This window comes from Patiria miniata, unplaced genomic scaffold (genome assembly GCF_015706575.1).
Source record: "Patiria miniata isolate m_02_andy unplaced genomic scaffold, ASM1570657v1 HiC_scaffold_23, whole genome shotgun sequence".
In the NCBI taxonomy this organism is placed as follows: domain Eukaryota; kingdom Metazoa; phylum Echinodermata; class Asteroidea; order Valvatida; family Asterinidae; genus Patiria; species Patiria miniata.
This window is the reverse complement of record NW_024037062.1, coordinates 5995902-6023834: the sequence shown is the minus strand read 5'-3', so window position 1 is coordinate 6023834 and position 27933 is coordinate 5995902. Positions and strand designations below refer to the sequence as shown.

General features: G+C 40.3%; 1 protein-coding gene across 1 annotated transcript; it reads left to right on the top strand.

Annotated features, from left to right (window-relative positions):
• Positions 1 to 46: 46 nt before the first annotated feature.
• On the top strand, positions 47 to 27933 carry LOC119731237 (long-chain-fatty-acid--CoA ligase 5-like). The gene is made up of 20 exons (XM_038204324.1): positions 47 to 677; positions 9663 to 9774; positions 11475 to 11592; positions 12774 to 12841; positions 13545 to 13646; positions 14531 to 14630; positions 15167 to 15339; positions 15735 to 15767; positions 16067 to 16192; positions 17193 to 17276; positions 17952 to 18086; positions 18344 to 18429; positions 19291 to 19342; positions 19953 to 20048; positions 20165 to 20326; positions 22873 to 22989; positions 24370 to 24513; positions 25111 to 25212; positions 25472 to 25543; positions 25922 to 27933. Exons 2-20 carry the CDS (start codon positions 9691 to 9693, stop codon positions 26102 to 26104), a joined length of 2037 nt encoding a protein of 678 aa, XP_038060252.1. The 5' UTR covers positions 47 to 677; positions 9663 to 9690; the 3' UTR covers positions 26105 to 27933.

The window sequence follows — 27933 nt, the reverse complement described above, 5'->3', positions numbered from 1 at the left end:
TTAAGGGCACAAGTGTCCGGGCCCCGGCTCGAGCCCACGCCACTGTTGCCTCTGAAACACCAGGGCATGAGTCCGGTGTTCTCAACCGCCAGGCCATGACATTCCACGTTCATCCTGAATAATGTGAGAGTTCTGAGTATTATTAAAACAAGATTTTTGAAGTATGGGGATTAACACTGGTGTCTATGGGAAATTATTTGCTTAGATGTACACCGTAGCCAGCGTTCGATTAGCTACACTTCGTGGCTTCCCGGCCGTGTGTAATCCTGTGTATACACGGGGAAGTTATTAGTCGAACGCACCCAATGTAAATGTGAACAAAAATACATGCAGTGATGGCAACCAACCAGGCTATTCCACACGCGTTCCCGGTATCTGCTTATAAATTATCCTCCGTTGGTTATACATGGATAGAACGGGACGCGGTTCTGTAGAATCATTGAACTGTGTCTCTATTCATCAACGTTAATCGTGTGGCATAACCTCAGGCGGAGTAAAACCCGACTTTCAACGTATTCTGCACGAAGTGCACACATGCACACGCTATTACATGTATTCAACCTTCGATGAAAAGTGGTCTATAAGCGAAAGTATTTCCTTCTTGGTGGAATCCACTACTGCTATTGGAACAGAGAACTTCGCAACTTTGATGTAGCTTTTGTTTCTGTGAGAGTTTGGTAAGTGGTTGATTCAAATAATAATGACCACTCTACACGGACGTTTTATTATATGTTGACAAGCAGATATTAGTTTCCGAGATCCGTCTAACGTTTTTTTCAGGCGTGTGATGCAAAAGTTGTTTTGGTGTAAATGTGAGGTAGGCCTACTGGGTTGACCTTGCGGTACGAGTTGAACCGTTTCTGGTCATGATCAGCCAATTATTATCGAAAATGCACTACTGCTGATAATACAACGATATATTTAACTGAAGGTATAGTTCCCAAAATACTGCACTTCCTTCGTAAATAGCTCCATAGATGTGGCTCAAATACTGGAGTTCTTCATCATAAGTGAGTCACACGCAGGTGATAGGCTTCGTGTATATAAAAGCAAGTCTATGAGGAAATCGGCATCGGGACTGTTTTCATTCCTAACACAAGGCCTATCACCAGCGTGTGGCGCACTAATACGGAGGAAGACCAGTACTTGAGCCACCACTCCGTAATGTGAGCCACTCATCGATGCAAGCCAAATTTCCTGAATAGTTAATTAAGAAGTGTACACAAATCTATATTTCAAATTCACATAACAGAAAAATATTGCATGCATCGATGTGTGGCTCACAATACAGAGGAAGATCAGTATTTGAGACACATTTATGGGGCTAGTTGAGGTGCAGAGAAGTGAATTGAGTCTTCGTGTTGTAAACTAGTGCCGACCGTGGGAATGTTAATTTCATTTGAGCAAAAAAGCGGTTTTCATTTTCGAAGGGAAGAATTCTGTATCTTGACGTTACTGTTAATTGTCACCGTGAAAGAAATTTCAGTGCATCCTACCTTTTTAGTCAAATGACGGGAGAAACGGGTTACTGACTGAAATATTTGTTAGTTTCTGTTAGAAAATACATCGGGTTTAAAGCCACAGTCACACATTCACGGTGGGAGCTACGAATATCCACGGTTTACCAAGAATCAATCGATCAAGATGAACCATCGAGGTTCGTGGAGATATAGACGTTCTAAAAATGCACTACGGTTTCAGGATGGATAGCCACGACAGTCCTGTGGTTTCTCTGCAAACATACCACGGTTTGTCAAGAATAAAGACGGATTGGTGAACAATATCGACGGTATTACTAAGAATAATGACGTTAACGCCACGGTTGTCTGCGATTGGGTCACGGATGACCAAGGTTCTCCTACGAATAAAGCGTGGATATTCATAGTAAAACCTTGGCAGAACCCTAGCACATCCGGGCATATCCGTAGGACATTCGTAGCAAAGTCGTAGAGATTTCTACCACGAATGAGCTACGAATCTCCAAGAATTTGAACGAATAACACTACAAATAAGCACGGTTGTCCTACGGATGTCCCACGGTTGCACTACGGATTATTTTTGTCATGACGGTTCGCTACGAAAGTTAAGCCCCAGTCACACATTCGCGGTGTAGATTTTTCGGATATTTACGGTTTAAAATTCGTGATAAACCGTGGGAGTATTTATCCAAAGTACCTCCGTGGTTATCCGTCATCTTCCTTGGGTATTCGTGGAGGGGCTACGGAAGTGTTATATTAGGTTTACACTATGTTCCCGGCGGTCACGGCAGCCCCGTTTGCCCGAAACGTAGTGCGCCGTGGGATTTTGGCATTTTTTTTCCGTAGTCAAGTTTTTTTTAAGGTCCTGCTAAGTTTTCTCACGGTCTATCACGGTATCTGTGATGGGCCGTGGGGGGAAAAGGGCTGCCTGAATCCCTGAGGCTCAAAGGCGCACTACGGTCTACCACGAATGCCAGTACGTTCCCTCCCGGCCTGTCACCTTCTGATGGGTCCCTCTGGGGTCCCTCACGTTCCTCACGTTCTAATCAAAGTCTGACACGTTTTTCGCGTTCTGTCAAGGCTTTCTACGGATGAAACGTGTACGCCGGGTAGCTTCGGAGCAAGTTTATGCCCACGGTATGAAAAGAAAGCCTCCCAAGCAATAGCAATCATTGTATGCTTTTATACTTCCTCCCAGACCGCGCTCGCCGTATCAGACCGTAGTAGAACGCAACTCGCCGCATCGCACCGGGCCTGTAAACCGTTACACATCTGGACGCGCCGTGATTGAACGCGACGAAACGGCTACCGTACACCCTAGCTTGCCGTGAGAAACGAAGCAAAACGCGACAAAACGCGCAGCAACCGTGACAAAACGCCCGCTAAACGCGGCAGAACGTGACAAAACTTGACAAAACTTGAAAGGACCGGTAAGATGCCGGGGAATGCACAATAATTTCCGTCCCACTACAGACCGTCTTCAAGTTTTGTTACGGCCTATCACGTACTGTCAAGTTTTGTTGCGTTCACACCGTTTTACTACGGCCTTTTAGGTTTCTCATCCGCACCGTGACTGCCGTGGCAAATTTTTTGACAGTTTAAAAATCTGGCCCGGCATCCACGGCAATCACGGCCTGTCACGTTTGCCCATCCCGTCCCCCGGTGTTGTCTCACGTCCATACCGTTTTGTCCACGGTGGCCAGAAACGTGATTGCCGTGGCCGCCGGGAACATAGTGTAAACCTAGCTTTAAACTGTTCATAACTTCCGTGGTGAACCGTCATGAAAATCAATCCGTGGTGCAACCGTGGGACATCCTTTGGACAACCGTACTCATTCGTATAGTGTTATTCGTGGCTATTCGTACATGTTCTTTGATATTCGTAGCTCATTCGTGGTAGAAATCTCCACGAATTCGCTACGAATGTCCTACGGATATTACCGGATATGCTAAGGTTCTGCTACGAATATGCCGTAGGAGAACCTTGGTCATCCGTGGCCCAATCGCACACAACCGTGGTGTTTACGTCATTATTCTTAATAATACCGTCGATATTCTTCACCAATCAGTCAATATTCTTGACAAACAGTGGTGTATTCGTAGAGAAACATTATGGCAGTCGTTGCTATCCGTCCTAAAACCGTACTGCGTTCTTAGAAAGTCGATTTCTCCACGAATCTCGACGGTTCATCGTGATCGACTGATTCTTGTTAAACCGTCGATATTCGTATCCCCAACCGTGAATGTGTGACTGGGGATTTATGTAAAGTTCCGTAGCCCCTCGACGAATACCAAGGGAAGATGACGGATAACCACGGATGTACTAAGGATGAATCCGGTACTCCCACGGTTTATTACGAATTTCAAACCGTGGAGATCCGTAGCTCCAAACCGTGAATGTAGTATTTGGGCATATCACAGGCCTTGCGCCTGTAATAATAATATGCAAATAAGCATCCTCCATTGGGTAAAATATACGTTTTCTATACATCTCGTCCAAACTTATCAATCGAGATGCCTAGACCATGACTGATGGTTAACAAGTTAATTAAAGGCTTTTTTCAATTACTAATGTGTGTGTATTTTATGCATTATATGCAAATTAGCACCCGCCGTTCTCTAAAATTTAACTTCAATCTATATCTCCGCAGGAATTTGTCCATCTGTATCAAAACGAGGTATCTCAACCCATATGCTTTTCGTCAACGGATGCATTACAGCTATTTTTACAATCATATGCACATAATTCATGCACGTTATGCAAAATATTCATGCAGAACAAATCCATATGTCCTCAAGAACGTTGTTAAATTGTATCAAACCGGGTGTCTTAATTTATGTTTTATCATTTATACCATGATTATGCACATTATTTATGCACAGTGTGCAAATTAGTACCCGCTTCATGCAAAGATATTTTATGTCTGACTGTATGTGGACAGGCGGATATATAGGTAATTATTATTTCCCACTTGTTAGTGAATATAACTTTGAATAATTGAGGTAAATTCAGAATTAAAAAGGCAGTTTCTCGAGGTTAACCGCAATTTACCTTGAGATTTGTTCGGATTTGGATGTCTATGCATAATATGCATAATATGCATTCACAAATATTTTTCTCCAGTGCGGGTGAACCTCAACTGAGTCCATCCAGGTTATTGTAAAGAAACGAATCCGGTTGAATGGGGCACTTTGGTGAAATTATGTCATCCTAGGGACCTTATAGAAATGCACTGTGGTGGAAAAAAATGCTGCAATTTGTGTGCGATTCACTTAGACAAAGTATTTTGCCTGGACTAGTTGATGGGAACAGGTTGCCTGGAAATTGCTTTTCATGTCATGGCCTTGACTCAGCAAAACCTCTTTCTCGAAAGATATAGCCGTTCCTTGACCCTAACAGTCCTGAATCCTCAAATGTTAATACATTTGTACACACACCCTAGGGAGCTAGGGTACAATAACTCCCTAGGGTGCAATTTTATTTCCAGGAAAAATTATTACCGCCATCCCCTTCCCTTATAACAGTATTGTAATGTACATGTAGTTCTAAAATGCTATCTTCACGTAGCCCTGGCTGCGTATTTTAAGCCGATTACATAGCACTTGAATACTGGTATACCTTCACTCTGGGATTTGACAGATTTTAATTCTCTTTCATTTAACCCTAAAGGGGCCGGGTTATTTTGACCGTCTCTCAGCCGGGGGGGGGGGGGATTCTGCCCCCCCTCCCCCCAAGATCTCGGCCATCGAGTGACGAAAAAATTGAAACTCGGTACATGCATAGAGGAACTCTTCATGAACATACCCATTGAATGTCATGACCAAAGGTCAAAGGGTTTTGATTATGGCTAATTTAAAAATATTAATATGTACGAATCGTATTTCTGGTCTGTGTACACGACGTATATGGGAAACTTCAGTTTTCACGGCGCATAGCGCCGGAAAAAGTTTCGCTGCGCGACAACCCCTCGTTCATTTTTTATGTTTTTTGTGTCAAAAGATGCCCAAGGCTCGAGACTTAAAAGTCATAAAAGCTCGGGTCGCGAAAACAAAATTTGTAAAGGCTATCGCGGAAAAAGTCTAGGGGGGCGGATTCCGCCCCGGCCCATTTAGGGTTAAAGGTGTGTCAAATCTCAGAACCCTTGGCGATTAAGCCCGCTGCACACCTTTCCCATTTTACCGGTTCACCGGATCACTGGTACATTTTTTCCCACCGCTGCGGAGGCCACAACATTACCCATAATACATTCGGACACAGGACGGTCAGTCACATGATGATCAGTCACATAATGGCCAGTCACAGGATGACGTAATGAAAGCCGTCAATTTTGAATCGATGACTTCCTTCGTGAATCTGATTGATATGCATAACTATCGCGTCCGATGAAATCAGTGCTGCGCACATAGCGATGCCCACATGCAATTGATTTTTTTCACAAACAACATCCGCATTAAATAGCTGTTGATCTCCCTCTGCGATACTTTTATGATACTTCACAGTTATATATTACCATGAATTTCCAAGACTTGTTGAGCAGTGCAATAGCTCAGTTGGATAGGATCGTGATTTTGTACCGTGAGGGACCCTCGCGATATGGGTTTGCATCACTATTTTTACCCGATTTTTTTGTTCTAATTGGAGGCTTTGGGTTTTGGGGGGGAGGGAATGAAGTCTGAATTTCATCACGTTCGAATTCATTTCTTTGTCTCTAATTTTATTTTTTTTCTCATGTTTTTAAGAGAAGTAAAGTCCAAAACGTCATAGCGTACACCACAAGCGGATGTCTTCTTTTTTTGGGGGGGGGGGGGAGGGGGAATGGCTGCCCGCACACTTTTACGATGACATGGAATCCGATGAAATCGGATGCGAAACATCAAAACTACTATGAAGCTAAGCTTGTAATCGTAGGCCCCTTATACAAATTTAAAGTTGCTTTTAATACACAAAACAAAGGACAAACAATAGACAGGGACAATACCCGAACTTTACATGCCAGTTAACAAACAATATAAGATAAGTAACATGAGGAACCTCGATATTTCACATGGCCTCACAATAATTATACAACAGGATCGATTTATAATTCCGTTTGAAAGTTGACGGATATTAAGACGCTTTCAGGTTCTCGGTAAATGGGTCCCATGGCCTTGGTCCCCGATGCATATTTAACAGATTTTTGGGCCAAAGATGTACGAGTCAGTGGTAGATGAAAATTAGAGGCTTTACGAGTATAATGGGTATAAACATCAAAATTCCGGGAGAAGATTGAATTTATAGAAGTTGGTAAGGTACCAGAAACAGATTGATTTCGTGAGGGTCCAAAACTGATGAAAATAAATTTCTTTAACTTTCAAAATCTTGTGTTAGAGAAATAGAGGTTCAGTATGAACATTACAATCAGTAAAATTAATCATTCAAAGGGCAGGTTTTTGTAGAAGGGAAAACCTGTTGAGATTACCGAGGGAACATACTCCCCAGGCTAGAACACCATAACAAAGCTACGACAATATTAAAGAGGTTGTGGAATGCTCGAAAACATTTCCGTCATTTTTTGGGTATATGTAGCCTAAGGTGTGATGAAATAAAAAATGACTATTGTTTCTGTCATGAAATGAGTACAAAAGGTACTTTTGAGAGTTATTTTTCAGGTCCTGTTTCGTCCCGAACGTGCAATTTGTGTAAAAGTCGTCGTTGCGGGCAGCAAACAAAACGCAGTAAATCGTGACGTAATAAACAGGACTCGTATATGCTACTCTGCATCGGGAGTCCTGTTTATTACGTCACGATTTACTGTGTTTTGTTTGCTGCCCGCAACGACGACTTTTACACAAATTGCACGTTTGGGTCGAAACAGGCATAACAAGAATTGAAAAACAGCTCTCAAAAGTACCTTTTGTACTCATTTTATAACAGAAACAATAGTCGTTTTTATTTCATCACACCTTAGGCTACATATACCCGAAAAATGACAGAAATGTCTTCGAGCATTCCACAACCTCTTTAATGTATTATACAAGAAAACCACAATTGTAGGAGGGATAAAATCTCGTTGATAACAACCATGTTTCTGGCACCTGGTTTTTTGGGGTGACGACCTATGTTCCCCAACCCTAACCCTTACCCTAACCCTAAGTATTTTGGGGAACATAGGTAAAATCTGAAATGTGTGCGGCAGTTCGCTACGGAATTTAATTTACCTCTTTTGTCCCAACTGGACGTAATTCAAAGCTGGAAATTCCGCCGAGCGTCGATGTGGGCGCCGCCATCTTTAAATGTATCTCCGTAAACAAACTGCTCACAACAACCAAAAGCGCACCCAGGCCAGACGGAGAGCCGCTGGCAGCGGCTCAAACTAGGGTCAGAGGTTATACGATATAAAATTATGTAGATATGGCTCACGTCATGGGGATACCCTGTTTATTCATAGCGACGCAACCGAGCCGCTGCCAGCGGCTCTCCGTACGACCTGTACAATTTGTATGTGCCGCTGTCAGCGGCTCGCCGTAGCGAAAGAGTTAAGTGAATTTGCACTGACAGAACCGCAGTCATAATTATTGATAGCAACCATTATGCTTAAATCCATCAAGTTTTTCGAGTAATAAGTTAGCTGGAACTCAACTTGAAGCACATCAAACCTACAGTATATGAATTCATGTACATGTATGTACACAAACAGCGTGCGTTCAACGGAACCCCCAGAAGCGACGGTATGCCTATGCAACACAATTCTTTGAAGATGTTCAGTGAGGTGTAGTAACTCGACTACCATGACCTAGTACCGCTTCACAAATTCAACAAAACAGTTAGTTCTATTTATATTGGGACAATTATCATTGGAATGTTGGAAGCGAGTGGGGAAAAAAATATTTGGCATTTAAGCATGACAAACAACTTGTTTTCTTTGGCATTTTAGCATGCGAAATCATTTTGAGTTATCCTTGGTTTTTTAAACAAAAATGCTCGCCTATGAAATCAGTTATATTCTGAACTTTTTTCACTAATTAGAGCGCCACAAACGGAAATATTTCTTTATTCTCAATTAAGTCGGATGCCAATCAATTCGATCTCTTGACGGTTTATTCATAGCGACGCAACCGAGCCGCTGCCAGCGGCTCTCCGTACGACCTGTACAATTTGGTAATCAATTCGATCTCTTGACGTCCGTTGCACATGTAATGCTGTCATTTCGAGTTGCTTTCAGGGAATATGATGGTTTCAGTTAAAATGTTTCTGTTACGTTAGACTATTTTCAATCTTTATGCATGAAGGTTTGTACCAGTCGTCACATGGAACTTTTTAGATTCAGGCACGAAGCAACTAAACTGAACGTTATTCATACACAATAAACGAGTTCTAGCAAGAGCTGTAACGTATGACATATGACTATGACAATGAAATGACTATGACTATGGAATGCGTAAGCAAAAAATGACTCGCGGGTCGACTCAGTTTTTGTATCAGGCAGGGCTGGCGTCCTTGAGTAGACATGATTTGTATGAAGGAGGTATTCTGTGCCAGTACCATGTACAAACCAGTGTTGTAGTACTCGGTACTCGTACTCAAATAATACTCGATTACTTTTTTTAGAGTACTCGTACTTGTATTCGAATGTCAAAGTACTCATACTCAAAATGACGGGTATATACTCGTTCGCGGGCAGCACTCGTACTCCGTACTCGTACTCGCGTTCTACTCCCTGTATCCAATAACAGTACTGAGTGATAATTGTTTTGTGCAAAAAGGAACCAGACTATATTTTCCTCCAGCCTCGCTTTGGTTACATTGATTTGAAAGGGGAAAAAATCAAATGACAGCAACACGATAATGGTCTATTCACCGTGCAATAGAACTTCTATTTTTGCGTTGCGGCCGCGCCGAACGTTGGGACGAATAATTCAATGACATGTGATCAACGATCCACCAATGTATTGACGGGGATTTATTCAGGTGTTGTATAATAATAATTTTGCAGTTTCGTTATTGAATGTTAACTTTGCACATGTTGTCCATTACCTTTAAAATGGTTTGGCTATGATTTCTTGTATTACTAACGGAACCAGGCCTCGCACAAGCCATTTCCTTTGTCTGGTATCCGCTTCTCACCATAGTTTATTCTTTAAATCGGATGTTCTGATTCTGATGTATGGAAAAAAACTAAACAAAAGCACTTCTTTTCCATACAGGATACATATCGAAGACCGACCGTTCACCATGACAAGTAGTGGAGTGCTAGAACAGCATCGCAAGCTTGAACTAAAGGCGTTGGATCTGAAATGTCAGTCGGTGGAAGTGGAGGTACTGACAGTATTGTATACCTATCAGTTTCTCAACCAACCCCTTGGCTAAAGGCCAACACTGCTGCCCTTTAGACAAAGGCGACAGTAGGGGAGGGCAAGGTAGAAATTTTTCTGGCCTAGTTATTTTTCAAAGTCATTAATCTTGACCGGAATTGGATACGTAGGGTAGGGTCAGGATAAACACACTTTAATGCAGCGCTGTTGTCAGTCAATCACAGGTCAGTTCATAAGTCATGTCCTGTCAAAGAGGAATGCCTTTGTCACAGGTCATTTTAATACATGTAGATTGCACAGTTGGCGCTGGAGTGTGTTGTGAGGGGAGACACTCCCATTAATTACTTTGTTGGCTGTATCGTCCATCGACTAAGTCTGGTTAAAGAGCGTCGCTTATTGTCCGATAGTGTCCATGATAGTCCGCTTTCGAAAAGCGTCCCCTGTAGCAAGATGTTGTTCTGCCCCAGCCCCCCCCCTCCTCTTTTCGATTTTGCGGAGGGTGGTTGTCGGGGGGGGGGGAGTCAGGTTTAGCACGGATGGTCTGACGCCAAAATTGTCACACGTACACTCATTCAAAGGGGGTCTACCCGATGTTCCCCAATACCTATGTTCCCAAAAATACTTAGGGTGAGGGTTAGGGTTAGGGTTAGATGGTTAGGGTTTGGGGCTAAGGTTAGGGTTGGGGAACCCATTCAAAGTTGTCTGGCAATGCCCCTGGTAGCTTGTGACCTAACTTGGGACAGGATGATTTGTCGGGACTTGCGATAGACCTGTTAGGACTTCATGGGTCTTATTCACTAGTTCATAATAAATCGAGAGTGAGGTAAAATTTTCATTTTTGGAACTTGTGTAGAGAAATAAAAGCAATGACGTAACAGATTAATACCAGTCTTCTCTGATGAATGACTGAGACTTTGTGATTAATCATGTTTTAAGCCACATTAAAAAAAAATGAAAGTGAGGCTGGAATGAATAAGTATCCTGGCACCATCCCTTCAACAGTTTACAATTTATGAAACACATGCAGTGAACACGACAAAAATGGCTTTATCCTTGTATAGTGCCAGGCGGCGATTTATTTTCCATACCACACACTCGCTACTATATATAGAATCATGCTGGAGGGCCCTGTATATGCAAAAGCATATTTTTTAAAACAACCACATCGATCGAGTTTCTGCTGTAGTGTCACGGATACTACATTGGATTACAAATCCGATGGTCCATTGGATACTTTTTTTTTTAAATTTCTCTTTCTTTACTTCTTTTTTCTCTTAAAAAGGTTTGTTGTCATTGAAACGTTTTTCTTTCACCAATATGTGGTGTGGAAGATTTTTTTTTCAAGTGAAAATAAAGTTCAAGAACCTAACTTTCAACTCAAAGAACTTCGAAATGCGCCCATAACGAATGTATGTGTACGTACAAAAGTATTGCTTCCGGGTGCAACTGTTCAAAATTACTGAAGAGCCAGTGATTTTTGAGAAAGATAGTTTAAGAATGTTACAGTCATACACCTATCAACCCTATAATTTAATGTGAAAACAAGACCAGGCGTTTCAAAAGTATATTTACCGCAGTCATGGTAACTCTTGTTTACGTTTACCAAACTCATTTTGGAAATCACCAAGCTGACTACGTTCAAATCTTTCATTGCTTAAATTCAACCGAAGATTAAGTTTTCTGCTCTTTTCACTAATGACACAGGGTACAACGGAGCACGAGAGGGTCTCCACACTGCTCCCTGATGGGAAACTCATCTCAAGGTTTTTCGACGATGTGGACTCACTCCACGACTGTTTCATGCGTGGGTTGAAACTCTCTGGTGAGTGGGCTCTTTTATCCCCCCCCCCCCTGCCAAATGAAGGGGAAAATAAAAGTACATAACTTCAAAATACTACCGTAGGTCACTACAAAAAAATTAACAGGGATTGGTCTCTTTTCAGAGTACTCAATATATCTATATCGTAAAACTAGCAGGATCATTTGCCCAAAATATTAAGTTATTTGCATAACAACTTACTTATGGAAGATTTACCTCAGTGCCCACTATACATTTTCAGGGGGTCTACCCGATGTTTCCCAATACTTATAGTACCCCGAGATCTTTAGCATTTGGGTTATATGGTAAAGGATTTCGGAGAACATCGGTATTTGGGAACATCAGTATTGGGGAACAAAGGTGTGCACCCTATTTTCAGATAAAAAAACACATGCACAAAAATGTTAAGTTGTATCTGGATTCCGTTGCAAAACAAGCAAAAAAATGTGCCTTCGTGCACACTTGTATTAAAACCAACGCCACAATTTCCGGTGGATTCACAGGATATTCGGTACAGTCCCTATCTTCAATTTGAGCAGGGATTGTCTCATTAAGTAGACAGGTTAATTGCTATTTTGCCTCATAGCATTTTTTCCAGAATCACCAAGATCACTATTATAACAGTTGGCTTGAAATAATTCAACGATTGCACTGCCCAAAAAATGGATAGCAAAGTGTCTCTGTCCGTTTTCGCTGGTATCCTCTGCCTTATCCAAGGACGCTGGTGACCTCCATCTTCTTTGAGTTTTCGTTGGATAGAAGTATCACTTCCGCGCGCGCGTATTATGTGCGCACGAAATGTAAACGTATCCATCATGGCGGATGCAATTTGTCCACAATTGTTCCTTAGCTGATGTTAGTCTTGGTATCACCCGCTGTCCGAAGGAGCCTTCTCCGTAACCCACGTCTGATTATGTGAGCCATGCAATGTTTATGCGCCAGCCAATAGGAGTCGAGTTTTGAAATAGTGACGTCGTGTCAATCAGAAATGTTGACTAAGCTGCTGATTGGTCCATTTGGCTGCCATCTTTTTGTTATACAACAACGGCGTACCGAAGACACTATCCTGAGATCTGCTTTATTTTCAAACAGTTTTGTGCCATTTAGCGGAAAACAAGATAGGGCATTGGAAACGAGCGAGTTTTACCTGATGCCATGTTAATACCTTTTTGTCCGGCCGTTAGGTAACGATCCGTGTTTAGGATGGAGACCGGAACCAGAAAGTCCCTATTCCTGGATTACGTACAATGAGGTGAGCTTATTACAAAGCTTCAATTAAAAAAGTGCTTGTTGTAAAGAATGAAAAAATAGTAGTACTTTTTCTTCAAAATGAGAAAAATTGGCCGAATTGTTTCGAGAGAAATACATTCAGGGAAAACACCAACGTTTTCTAATCGTTTTTGTTTGTGGGTGCAGTTTTTCAAGACGGTATTCCAAAAACTCGATGTTAATCAAATTAAATGATTGTCTATAATGAAGAATAATAGTGGAACTTATGTTTTCACTTGAAACTTGTATAATTTACGATATTTCTTCTACTGTAAAGTTTTGAGTGAAGCGTAGTATACTATCATTCTTGGCAGGACCTGTCGCAGAGGGGGTTGGGGAGGGCCGCCTCTGCAAAGCAAAATTTGCATCAAAATCATATGTTTTTTTATGTTTTTATCTTGTGGTGCCCCCCCCCCCTCCCCCCGGCTGACTGTGGCCCTAGTACTCAGAGCAGGCGACTGCGCTTTTTCTTGGCTTGAAGATGTGTTCTCGGCTCATGAGCTTTTCATTTACTTGCTCCCCTAGTTTTGTCAAACTATGAAATGTTAGAGTGTGCTTAGTTATCGTTGGATAATGCTTGTCAGTGAACTTTACATTTCAATAATGTCGTCCGAAATCACAACTTCTTGTGATCGTAAATGTATGTATTTTCGCTTTCATTGGTTCTGTTTCTGATTCTGACCAAGGTTCACACACGTGCCAGGAATTTTGGCTCTGGAATGATCCAGAAGGGCATACCAGCTGGAAATGAGACGTTCATTGGCATTTATTCGCAGAATAGGGTAGAGGTATGTCCAATGTTATCAAAACAGTTGATGTATTAAACCAGTGCTAAAAAAAGTACGGTTTAAATGATGAAAAAAGAATACGTTTGACGCTGCTGATTACAAGCATTCAAAGTGTAGTCATGTCGATGATGTCATGCGTTGGAAACTATAGTGAAGACCTGTGAAATACCAAGACAATAATACTTTTTACAAGTTCATTGACTGACAATTGTCGGACAATCATTGTTGGCTACAGATAGTTTAATTTAAATCAAGCTTATTGCAAACCACAACTGAACTGAGAATTTCACCAAAAAATGGTTCTAACTTCATAACAACTTCTACTGCACAGATCACTAATATATTTCATCATACAGAGTGGATAAAAAAAAACGAAACCGAGATATTTTTACTAAATGGAACAAAAGTGGGGCACATGCTAATCAAAGAGAGATCTGTTAGGGTTGAATCTCCTCTTTGAAATGCCACCCTGATCATGTCCTTACTTTCACGGTTGACTGAGCAGTGACCAATTTTGTGAAAGGGTCTATTTAGAGAGTTGCGCCACTTTTCAATTTAGTTTTTGTGGTGTCATTTGCCACAAAGTGAAAGGCTATGGTTGCCAATCAAGACAGGTGGGGGAAAAGAGATTTCACCATGAAAAGTGGCGCAATGCTCTAAATAGACTCTTTCATAAAATTGGCCACTGCTCAGTCAACCGTGAACGTAATGACATGATCAGCGTGTCATTTTAAAGAGGAGATGCAACCCTAACAGAGGATATCTCCCTTTGATTCAAATGTGCCCTACTTCTGTTTGAAATAGCAATAATATCTCGGTTTCGGTTTTTTGGGTTTTTTTTTATCCACCCTGTATAGTTGTATGATTTGCTGTTCTAATTCCAGTGGGTGGTGACCGAGCAAGCGTGTAACATGTATTCCATGGTCATCGTGCCACTCTACGACACATTAGGACCAGACGTGTGTCAGTATATCGTCAACCAAGGTTGGTTTTGTGTTTTAGCGAACGACAGCGTTTTAATATTCAACCAGTTTAGTTCTGACAAATTCTGCTTCTGTAAAAGCCATATTGCCGGTTAGCCTCGGATATTGCTTGTGGCTTTGGTATTGTAAACAGTCAACGTTAAGTAGTTTGGGAAATTCATAAGCTCTACTACAAAATCGACCAAAGAGGGGATTCAGTTCTGAATGCTTGTGCTTCTTATTATACAGTGTTACCCATCCACAATCTACGAAATCTAAAAAACATTGAGTTGGCTGAATCCACTTTGAAATTTCTGCAGGCCAACGTACTCTTGTGTTGGGGGATATGGACTTTTTTCTAAAGATGCGGTTACGGTGAAGATGGGTTGATAGCCCCAAGTTACTCTTTCGAGTTACGTTTTTGTCGAGAGGCTTGTGCTTTTCCTAGGAGTGAGTGTTCAATTACCATTTATGAGCAAACCAATATAACGACATTGTGAAAGGTCCGACCAACATAAATTGGACTAAAAATTTCTGAATTGTATTACTTCCCTGCAGTCGATTTGAGTCTCGTAGTGTGTGATACGTCATCAAGAGCCGAGCTTCTGTTGAACAAGGCAGGAGATATGCCGGGATTGAAGACGATTGTGCTTATCGATGACGCCACAGACTCGGTGACGGCTAAGGCTGAACAATCCAAGATAGAGATTCTGCGCTTTGGAGACGTTTTGGTATGTGTCTTATGTTTCATTTTATTCATCAAGTACACATTTTTCGAAATTGTCAAAATCAGCATTATATACTGGGAAGAAGGAATATTTCTTCGAGTGCTGTAACGCACAACAAACAGGGTCCTCTGTGGTGACATGTTTAATTATCTAAATAATCGACAATGAAATGACATGTAAATCACAGAGAAACAAAGGCCAGTCCTAATTGAGGGCGTGCTATGCAAGAGTCCAAAGTTTACGTGTAATTCACCCTTCAAAGACACGACTGAAATCGTGTCTACAAAAATTTGTTCAAAATTTGCCCCAGAGTTTCATAATACTTCAGTATTTCAGTCAAATACATATTTCTAGAGAAAATGCTCATTATTAATCTTCTTTGTGTGGCACCTTTGCAGGAGCTTGGTGCAAATAACCCGCAGGAGAAAGTGGTAAGTACACTAGCCATTAAGTTCGGGTACTAGTCTGGTGTTCGATTCTTTCAAAGTATACGTGTTCATTCATGAGCTTTTGGTAGACCAATTTTCATAAGGTTTGTAATATTCCAAGCATGCTTAGAGTAGGTTGTATGAACTCTCGATGACACCTGCCAGCCATCTTAAGGCAATTGTTGCATAAAATTGCTGCTGTTGGTTTCTGAATTTCTATATACATTGTACTGTACAACATTTGCTGGAACTCCATTCATAACAACCCTTTAATAGTATTTACCTTAATTGATTTTTGTCAGCCTCCAGGCTATGACGACCTAAGCACATTGTGTTATACCAGCGGTACGACGGGTAATCCAAAGGGTGTCATGCTCACTCACGGAAATATTCTGGCGTCTATCACCGGCTTGTTCGCATTCGCTGGGGTAAGTCATTGTTGGCTGCATGACTAGCAGTGTAGTACGTGCCGCAGCAAAGCTCTCTGTGTGTAATAGGCCACTTTAAAGATTTATACCTCTTTGTGCTGCTGAAGCACATACGTTATCATATTTATACAGATTGTAATTTTTGAATTGTAGCCGGTTGCACACCGACGTCAAAAGACCATTTCACCCGAAAATAAATAATGTATGCAAATGAGGGCCGTGAGGCAGAAACACAAGCGGGTCGCTTGTACAGAGGTCCAAACATTCGGGTCATTATCTCTCAATTTGTCCTGGATTGTTCCCTTTTTGTTTCTTGAGAGAAGCTTGAACATCTTCATGTCATATTATCCAACATAATCGTTGTTGTTTTTTTACTTCTGCATCACGGCAACCATTGGCATACATTATCATTTCGGCTAAAAATGATAGACCCTTCTTTTCCTTGGGGAACATTGGCGACGTTTTCAATGGGCTGCTGCTCGCGTATAAATTGAAGCCGTGGTTGACAACATATTTTTCCAAAAACTCAGCCTTATAACGCCCTCAACAAATAGTAAAAAGGCACGTATATACATTATGTTGTAGCTTTGTTGACAAAATTTTGGTTTTCTGTAATAACTCTTCTTCATTTTTGCAGTGTTAGACCTTCCATAATTTTGCAACCCGTGGTTTGCAAAATGTGCAGTTTGCCGACCAAACGAAGAAAGGTCTATAACCAGGGATTAGCATCTTTTTGAAACCTAAATATGACGTCGTTGCAGCGCCAAAATATTGGAGGAGGTTTGAATTAGCGCTGTCTAGTGAGGCGCCATTTTGGCCGTCATTGCGTAAAATGTTACCGTATTTAAAGGTGGCCTATAGATGCGGTAACCAATGGCACCGATGCTCCTTTACTTCTTGTCAAGCAAGGAAAGAAGGAATGCTTTTCCACGGGGAGCAAAATATCAGAATTCAGTCGCTAAATTGTAGGTAATAGCACTGTTGTGTATAATCTCTGTAGATTAATGGTTTGATGGAGATGCATACAGACGATACTTATATATCCTACCTCCCGCTCGCCCATATCTACGAGAGATTTGTTCAGGTGAGATGTCCCTGTAGTGTTTAAAGTACCTGGTTTTTTTAATTAAATATAATTTTATTGAATTGCACCGCCACAGTAAACGACCATCGATGTCATGCTGCATTTGGTTGTGATTCGTTTAACCATGGAGCCATAACAATTTTATACTTGACCGCATTAATAATTGTGGGGTGCTGTTGTCCGTTGGTTACGGTGTTCGACTCGTGTGCCGTGGTAAATGGGTTCGAATCCTGACAATGGGAACATGGTGCTTGTGCTCTCAAGCAAGACACTTTACCGTTATTGCTTTGTCTTTCGGATGGGACGTAGGTCCTGCGTATTGTGTAATGCACGTTAAAGAACCCAGTAGCACTTATATCGCTAAGAGAAGGTGTTTCTTGCAGTGGCTGCAATATGCGCCGCAGCATCTTGTAAACCCTTATAAAGGTGCTACATAATGGGTCACATATTTCTCATAAACTTCATTTACCTGTCTTTTATAATAGACGTAATTTCCAGCGCCTTGAGTACTTAATTATTGGTACATATTATGTGCGCTATATAAGACTATGGTATTATTATTTTTATTACACATCCTTTTCTTTTTTCACGAAATTTCCTTTATTTGTAGATCATAGAAAATGACGAAAGAAAACAATCGAAACTCTGTAAGTTTGTGTCTTTTTTCTTGGGAAGGCTTGCATATATACTTGCGGTGGACGCGTGGGTTTCTACCAGGGAGATCCGAAGAAGCTCGTGAGTGATATTGCTGTCTTGAGACCTACTCTGTTCTCCTGCGTGCCAAGAGTCATGAACAAGATCTACGATAAGGTATTTTTCTCATTAATCTTCGGTATTGGCTCCCAGAACGTTACAGTTTTTTTAAATGTAATTTGTCTAAATTGAGTACTTGCTTTCAAAAAAATTCAAAGCTACCCTTAATCGAATTGATAATTTCGGGAGACGTGTTGCAGTAGCAAGTATAGATTCGCACCCCTTGCCATTGCTCTAAGGTTGAATTATCTGGCAAACTTGTATCCTCAACTGTTAAATATGTATAATTCTTATGGTCCTAATTGATTGATCAGGTGACTCAATTAGTTGCTCAGAAAGGATGGCTGGCCAAATTTCTAATGAGAACGGCGCTCCAAAAGAAAATTAAGGAGATGGAAAGGTAAGAACGGGCACAAGCAAACCAAAAATGCAAAACGATTATTAGCAACTCCCCTTTTCAAACCCTGACGATTTCACGTACCATTCTCATTAGAACGGATCCCTGAACATGAAGCAATCAATCAAATTTAACCCAATAAAATCTTAGTCTCAGTATCACCCGTTATCCACGGAGCCCAGTCTCCTGTCTAACGTCTGATATATCTAAGCATGCAGATTTATGCGATCCCGCGCCTCGGCCAAAAGGAGTCGACTTTACTAAATCGTGACGTCATTTCATTCCCAAATCAGGACTCACTGTTTGATTGGTCAATTCCAATGCGGTGTTTTGTACAACAGCGGCCAGGCATAGATCTATAAAACATAGACAAGCTATGGCGCGTATCGCGTAACAGAAATACAGAGCGCGTGCCCACAGCCTTTATTTACTGTGTCTAGGTTTTTTGTCTCCATGTCTATGACGCGACAACGGGTGAATGACCGAAGATCCGGTATAGAAAGCGCCCGCTGATTGGTCAAAATCTAGAGGTCAAAGGGCGGTTGTCTTGCATAATTAATCAGCGAATCTGCTGAAATAGACCATGGCTCTTGGCCATGGTCTATTTAATACATAGACTAATAAAATCCCTGAAAACTAGTAAATAAAAGTGGAGTCTGTTCATATTATCTCTGGGTAATTCCTGCCATAAAGATATTAGCAACATTGGGATAACTAGAACAAATAGTTTTCTCAGTTAAAACTGTTTCGTTTCAGTCTTATTGCAACTATGGAAACCAATTGTGATACAATTCAGGATAAAATCATTTGTACTTGGTTTTCAATAAAAGAGACATCAATTCCAATCTTTCTGTTTGTCGACAGTGGCAAATTCATAAATGATGGTGTTTGGGACAAAGTCTTCACGAAGCTTCGGGTAAGCGCATTACATAAATGCAGTAAGTAAGATATTAATTCATTAACAGACAAGGACCATAACTAATGAATTGAGGGTTTTCCTCAAAATGAGACAGATATTTTTCGGATGGAAATCATTGTGCAAGAGACTCATTGTGTCCCACCAGCTTACCTGTCATGATTCTTTAAGTTTTTCCTACTGTTGGCGGTAATTTTGCTTGAACGGTAATCCATCACATGATCGAAAATATGACTTGATTTAGATGCACAAAATGGTTCTTAAGCATTTTTTATTTTCTCATTTTGAGTTTTTAACGGCTTAGTATCGTTGTCTATAAAAAAAGAGTTGCAGTTACGATGCGCTAGATATATCTTCAAATTAGATTATGCACCAAACTTCTATTTTTATTCCTAAAACTGCTGAGTTTGAATTGATGGGGAAAATAGCCAAATACACGTAGTGACAAACTGTGCCAGTGATTGCCAAATTCGATGTGAAATTAAAAACAGAAATAGTTCGGCACGGAACTGACATCGACGAATATCCTGATTCATTAGGAATATTGTAGGGGTGCAGTTTATGCCATTTGTACATGTCCTCATCCTGTTTATGCTTGATTTTCCTTTAGAATATGTTAGGTGGTAGAGTTCGGTTTATTACCACTGGTGCCGCACCAATATCCCAGGAGGTCAAGATGTTTTTCAGGTGTGCCTTTGGAGCACTGGTGAGTGATCACTACTGTATTTATTTTTCTGATGAATTTGGCCACTTACTTTTTTCTGTATCAGTGCAAACAGTTGTCAGTGGCTTTCAACTAGCTTTTGTGACATTTGACCCTAGTTATCGGAAGGATACGGCCAGACTGAGAACGCAGGCATGTGTTCATCGACCATGTTCCACGATGTGAGTGCCGGCCATGTTGGTAGTCCTTCCATGGCCTTCAAGTTCAAGCTGGTCGATGTTCCTGAGATGGACTACTTTGCCGATAAAGATCAAGGCGAGGTAGGTATTTTCATAGAAGGGTATGGGATTATAGATTCCCTCCCATACACAAAACTATGAATGATAGTTTTGATTGGCATCATCATTGTCAGGGTATATTTTCGGTTTCGTCTCGATATTCCGAAATACAATTGGCCCGAAGTCCCATTGGTCCGACGTCCCATTGGTCCGACATCCCATTGGTCCGAAGTCCCATTGGTCCGACGAAACATAATATTTTGTAGTTCCACTGGTTCAGGTTGACTGACCCTAACCCTAACCCTAACCCTAATCGTATGGGGCGTCGCTCCAATGGGACTTCGGACCAATGGGACTTTGGACCGATGGTACCTCGGACCACACTCGCAGAAAACAATTACACAAGTTGTGTCAAATTTAACCATGTTTTATATGTACTATACGAACTCGCTTGCAATTGTGTAAAAAGTTACATAATGCGTGTTGGATAAAAGTTTTTTTGACAGTTGTGTAAAAGTTTACTTGTTGTATGTGTGAATATATTTACACATTTATTAGGTACAAGACAATTAAGTCAACTTTACATAACTTTCAGGTGAAAAAAATACTATATTATCATGTAAAATAAATTGTGTTTTCTAAACGTAAACAACTACGGAAGCCCATCAAAACACGACATGTTTCATTTTAATTTTATTTATTCCCTTCCCGAACTGTGCAGCATATCACAGCATAAGCTGGAGAAACCATGACGTCTGTGACAACAGCTACTTTCGGCCTTTGACGATAACATTTTCCTCCAGCTCTTTGTGATTGTCATACCGTCCCCAATCCATAGCAGTAATTCTTAGACACTTTGCAAGATAAGAAACAACAGTACAGGATGCATAACCCATGGACCACATACATTCATGCGTGCACACTCGCCGAAGCCGAGCTAGCTCGGCTTCGGCGAAGGTGCACGCATGAATAGGCGAATACAGGTCAACTCGTATACGAGAACCAACTCGTACTCACGACAACTCGTACGTGGACAAATTCGTACGCGGTCCAATTCCAAGGGCGGATCCAGAACACAATTTTGGGGGGGGGCCAAAAAAAATTGTGGTTCCCCCAAAAAAGTGGGTCAAAAAAATTACGGCGTGGGGTTCGGGGCCCGCTTAAGGGCCCCGAAATTTTTTTGGATTCTAGATGCTCTGTGGTGTGATCTGAGGCGATTTCTGACCACTTTAACCAATGGGTTTTTTTTGAGGAAAAGATGGTGGTGTACTCATTGCCTGCCTTTATTGCGATGTCAAAAAGTGGGTCAAAAAAATTACGGCGTGGGGTTCGGGGCCCGCTTAAGGGCCCCGAAATTTTTTTTGGATTCTAGATGCTCTGTGGTGCGATCTGAGGCAATTTCTGACCACTTTAACCAATGTTTTTTTTTAGGAAAAGATGGTGGTGTACTCATTGCCTGCCGTTATTGCGATGTCACATAAAAAAAAAAAAATTGATTTCGTTTTGGGGGGGCCATGGCCCCCTTTGGCCCCCCCCCCCCTGGATCCGCCCTTGTCCAATTCGTACACAGAATTAAACTCGTATACAAAATTATATGTGGTCGACGATTCTTGACTATGTACTGGGAACGGTGTATCGTTCAATTTCTTTAAATTGGCTAATTTTGGCCGGCATACGAGTTGGCTGGCGTACGAGTTGGCCTGCGTACGACATGTACGAGTTGTCTCGCTACGAGTTGGTTCACGTACGAGTTGTATACTATACGCGCAGTGACCGAGTTAAACACTACTAATATTAAGACTATCCTGGGGTTTTTATCGTTCAAAGTGTCCAGGCTTTTCTTGGGCTTAGGGACGGTACAACAGTAACAAGAGCTTTAGAAAATGTTACCTTCAAAGACCGAAATTAGCTGCGGGTGTACTCCATCTTCACTTATAAATGCTGTGCTGTGCTAGCTGCATCGCGTCACCGCGTGTACGTTTTTACCTTGTTTTAGTGCGTTTTACCTAATTGCAGTTCTTTTTTACATAATTAAGGTAAACTGACTGCTTCACTTATTCAATATGTATTTTTCAATTTACATGTTTTTAACAACTTTTACCTAATTATCTTTTACATAGCTTTTTGAGAGTGCAATGGGGCGTCGGACCAATGGGACTTCGGACCAATGTTACTTCGGACTATAGAGACGTCCCCTATTTTCACCTTTTTATAGACAGCTGGTTCACTGTGAACACGTGAATTTTCGGGGGGGGGGTTGGTGGCAGTGAGCACGAATACACCTTTTTGAGAAACTTTATAGCGTAACGAACTGAGAAACCAATGTTTTTTTCGAATGCTCGTGCGTATGGCGGCCATCTAAGATTTTTAAATGGCCTCAAACATAATTTAAATCGTGCCTTTGGAAACCAGCCTTTTTGGGTTTGGCATAGTTTCTGTGAAAGGGCTTCGATAAATAGGCAATTGACTTTCAAAAAAAAGTATTGCTTTCTTACCTAAGAATCGCTAAGCGTACCATTTTTTTTTTCAATAACAAAAATTCAACAATTTTGATGACTAGGCTTTCATTGGTTTAAATCTTTGAACAGATTTGCATGAAGGGAGCGGGTGTCTTCAAAGGGTATTACAAGGATCCCGAGAAGACGGCAGAAACCATCGATGCAGACGGATGGCTGCACACGGGTGATGTAGGCCAATGGATGCCGGTAAGTATGGCATGACGAGGGCTCTACAGGGCGAGTCAAAAAAAAGCAGAACCCAAACCCCCGAAATTATATTTCATATTTAAAAAAAAATATGTATCACCAAACATAATTATGACTGGAAAAGCAATTCCATAAGCTTCTTTTAGAGGAAAACATTACTGAAATTGCTTAATCCGTTCAAAGAATATCTGTATTTAAACACAATGACCCTAAAACTTATTTCGTCCAAAATTGCAAATTCAAGAATCGTCGTCAAAACTGTATTCAAACACCAGATATTCAACAAAGTCCCTTTCAGGGCCCGTCTTAAAAAAAACAATTATAAATCATTTTGTTTGCCTAACCCGGGTTGTTGTACTACAGTTGTTAATAGCTGTTAAAACAAGTATTCTGTGTCATTTTCTTTGTTGTTCCAACAGTCAGAAAACACACTAAACTGCTTGTTTAGGAAGAAACGGGTTTGAGGGTCATTGCGTTTAAATGGTGATATACCTTGAATGGATTGAGTACTTTAAGTACTTTGTTCATCTTAAAGTGGTTCATGAAATTGGCTTACCAGTCACTATTATTTCTACTCTTGCATATTTTTCAAATATGAAATATATTTTGGGGGGTTTGGGTTCCACTTTTGTTCACTCACCCTGTATTACAACAACAGTTTGTGTGTACAAACAGACGTGAATGGAAGTTTAATGAAGTACGTGTACACGTCGCCTTACTTTATACATTATACTTCCCACAATCTTTCACTTTAGTTTGAAATGAAGTTACTAACCTTGGAAAATTGTAAAACACATAATACTTCTATTACGACCCAGAAAAAAGTATTAGTTTATTTGGGAGGGTAAACTCTTACATGGGCACCGGCGTAAAATATACATTGGGGGTATAAACATTCTGAGACATCCAGGTATGATTCTCCATTTAAAATACCAGTGGGGATGATCGGAGAGGCATGATCAAGTTATATTTCGTCTTGTAAAAATCAGGTTGATTTCAATTAAAGTTTTTGTCAATCAAGTCACGGACTGCGTCACGGTATGTGATCCCTAACTCACACAAGAGAGAAGCCCATTGACGATATTTAAACACCGGAACTAAGTGACTCGGTGCACCAATATCACAAAATTGTATGTCCTTAGAAATGACAGCTCCGGCTTTCCTGTTTATTTGGAAATCGCCCTTGAAGAAAACCTCTACTAAACACTGTTTCCCTTATAACTTGTAAAAGCATATATCCATCTTTCTTTTTTTCTCTTTTTTTTTTTTTGGATGCATTTATTTTTCTTTCAAACACCGTAACATATTTCTTTGTTGTATAATAGGCTGTCGTCTGACTAGCTTATCTAGTTTTAAAATGGTATCTTTGTATTCAAATAGAACGGACAGTTAAAGATCATCGACAGGAAGAAACACATCTTCAAGATGGCGCAGGGCGAGTACATTGCCCCAGAGAAGATTGAAAATATTTACATCAGAAGCGAATATGTGTCGCAGTGTTTCGTGCATGGCGAAAGTTTGCAAGTAAGAAAATATCATTACTGGAAGAAAGTCGTCTGTCAGTCAAACGCTGATGAATACTTACATTTTTGAATAAATTGAGAGTAACTTATTTTAATTTCTCTCTGTCTGACAAAGTGTCGGGTAATTTTTTTAGTCGTATACTATTTTAGTTTAGGGTCCTTTTGATGTAATTTATATTTACAACTTCGATTGTTCACTCTACATCTAACATTCAAGACATAACATGGAATTGTAATGAATGAATTCGTATTCATCTGATATCGATAGGAAAGATATGAACAAAAAGTGGCACTGGCTTTATTTTGAAATGATCAAAATAAATATGATTAAATGGCGGAAGGGTTCTCGGCATATAATACTGTAATACATGTAAATGTTTATGTAATTGGCAATATTATGACATTTCAGACATAGAAACTCTAAAGTTAGTAGAGAGTGAACCATATAGCAGCCTATTATACAAAAAAACTTCTAGAAATAGTGTCTTCATGACTCCATACCCGTCATGCACCCGTCTTACCATTTGCTGTTCTTGTAAACATCGTTTTGTATGCCCGAATGGTTATAAAAAAAAAGTTGGTTTTCGTCTTTATACAGTCACACCTAATCGCCATCGTGGTCCCTGACGAGGATGTATTGCCAAAACTTGGCAAGGCTAAAGGTGTGCAAGGCGACTTTAAAGACTTGTGTGGCAGCGAGGTAAGTCACGGGAAAATACAGGAATACACTACACTTTATGTAGGGCGCCCTCAGTGGATGTTCCTTCACCAGGCCTATCGTTGATATATTTCAAGCCTTATGTCGCAACAGCAGACATTATGGAACTTAGCTTTTTCTGTGTTCTAAGAATACATTCTTTTTTATCAATGGACAATGCACTGGATTGCCTTACTCGCAAAAACCGTTCCATTACATGTATTTAGTGAAGTTATGATATGTTCTTGGTGTCCCCATACAGGTCATTAAGAACGCAATTCTTGAAGATATGGTGAAAGTTGGAAAAGAAGCCAAACTGTTCAGTTTCGAGCAGGTAGGTTCAATTTCTGACAGCTTTTCTTCGCGTTGGGCTATATGTGTCTTAGGTAATGATATGGTACCCGTCTTCCCCATTAACAGGGTTACGATTCATTCATTTAAGAAGACTTGATACAAAAAACAAAAACCTATTTTAATAAGTTCCACATTTTTGTCTATAAAAGAGGAAAAAGTGGGAATAATAAAATATTCAAAATCATTTGACTGACTTACCAAACAAAACTAGTAAATAAAACCATATGTCCAACCTGCAAACCTTCAAGTCTCGTTTGACTTTCCAAATATTACATAAACTTTATGTAAATAATTATGTAAGTAACATAAAACAAATTGTTGAAGCACGATGACTATTTGAGCCTGATATTTTTAACAGGTAAAGAACATTTACTTGGAGTCCGAGCTGTTTAGTGTGGAGAACAACCTGCTCACGCCTACATTTAAGTCGAAGCGTCCGATCTTGAGGAAACATTATGATGCCCACATTGCGAACCTGTACAGACAAATCAAATTAACGAGAATGGAAAGCGTGCCTTATGAAATGGGAAACAATCTTTAATTAAAGGGGGAAGCACTCTTGTTTCTTTCTGGCACCGTAAAATAAAATACCGGGTTTTAAGATAGGATTGATTCTCTCACAATGTCAGCTATAATATTACTACCAAAGCAATGTGGCGAACAAGCTCGATTCAATAAATACATTATGCATTAAGAGAGTGATTCAATTGCGCTACTGTCAATTCAGAGACTTGCTGGGTGTGGTGGTCATTCTCAGTAAAAAAAAATCAACCTCATCTTGAATTCGTGTTGAAACCGAAAACTTGAATCTCGTACAGCGAGTATAAAAGAAAGCTAACGTGCTAGACATGATTAATTAAATTAGGATTAATTAGATTTGGGAAAACCTTAGATGGAGATTACATGTATGTGTGGGATTTGTATTATACTTTTACTGTGGTGCTGAGTTATATTGTACGCCAATCCTATTTTGAAATCATGGTGACGTTCTGGTAGCCATTGCCGGTACGCTTCCATGTCTGAACGCCCATCACACGTTTGTTTTGTACAGCTCTGAACACCTCACTAAAGAGCAATGAATTATGTGTGAGAAATACCATAGCGGGCTTTGAAGCGTCCATGGTGGAAAGCCAGCCAAGTCAATCACAAAACGTGAAATTGGTTTTAAAAAATAGGTAGGGTTGCTATGTATCGACAAGTCGCAGAAATGTCGCGAAAAATTATAGTTTAAACCAAAAGGTAAACTGTTTGCATGTTGGCCAGAATGGGAAGAGGTTATAGCCAAACCAGTCTCCAGGCTGTCAATTCCTCTTTTGAACACTATCATGAAAACTAAAGGTTTCTGCATTTGTTGACTTCACGTGCGAGTTGACAGGATGTGAGCAGGTCACGTCGGAACCTCCGAAACACCCGTTTTTCATAGTATTAATAGTGCATACTTGTACTTTTTTCATTTAATATTCACGAACATTTTTTCACGAACATTTCTTCAAACTTGAGTCCCTTTGGGCCAAACTGTAGTAGTAAGGCTTTGTGTACCTCTCTTGAATGAAAGATTGTGTAAAAGAAAATATATAAGATTTATAAACAAGAAGTACACGTTTATTTCTTTTCGCTGTATGCAAAAAGGTATTGGTACTCAATTTAAACAATATTTGAGAAATTAAGTGTTCACGAAATCTTCAAACATTTAATAAGGAGCCTGTAAAAATAAACAATTATTGGTGGTATTTCTGTTTTTTATGGGCAGTGAAAATATTATTTAACTATTTTTCAGGAAACCAGGCCACTTAGTTGGCAAAACACTTGAAATGTAACATTTGGAAACCATCTTGATAGTATGTAGATGCATTTACTGACAACTTATTTGTTTCCTTTTTATTGAGCTAGATTGTTCATTCAACCGGTGTTGGCCAACTTTCCTTTTCTTTTCTTTGTTTATCATACATTACTAAGTCAAAGCCTGACGTTAAACGATATGGTTTTAATTATGGATCTGTTCAGACGCAGGCATAAATCATCATGGCAAATATATTGCGGGTTTTTATATTATATTAAATAGTGTTATACATTCTTATCGAGTATTAACAAAGACACTTACCGTTGATTACTTCGAAGTTGTCTGTCTTCCCTTGATATTCTGTACAGTGGTATATTACAGGGGTAATAAAAATGTTTTGATATACATGTAGTTAAAAGCGCTATATAAACACCCGTTATTATAGTACAAATACAGTATAAATACCCACGTGATTACCTTAGGAAAACGCGGGTTTTTTTTTTTGGGGGGGGGGGGGTTTCATCAAGAACATTTGCAAACATTTAGTGTGAAATATATAATATGTAATCAAATATATTTGTTTTCCTGTA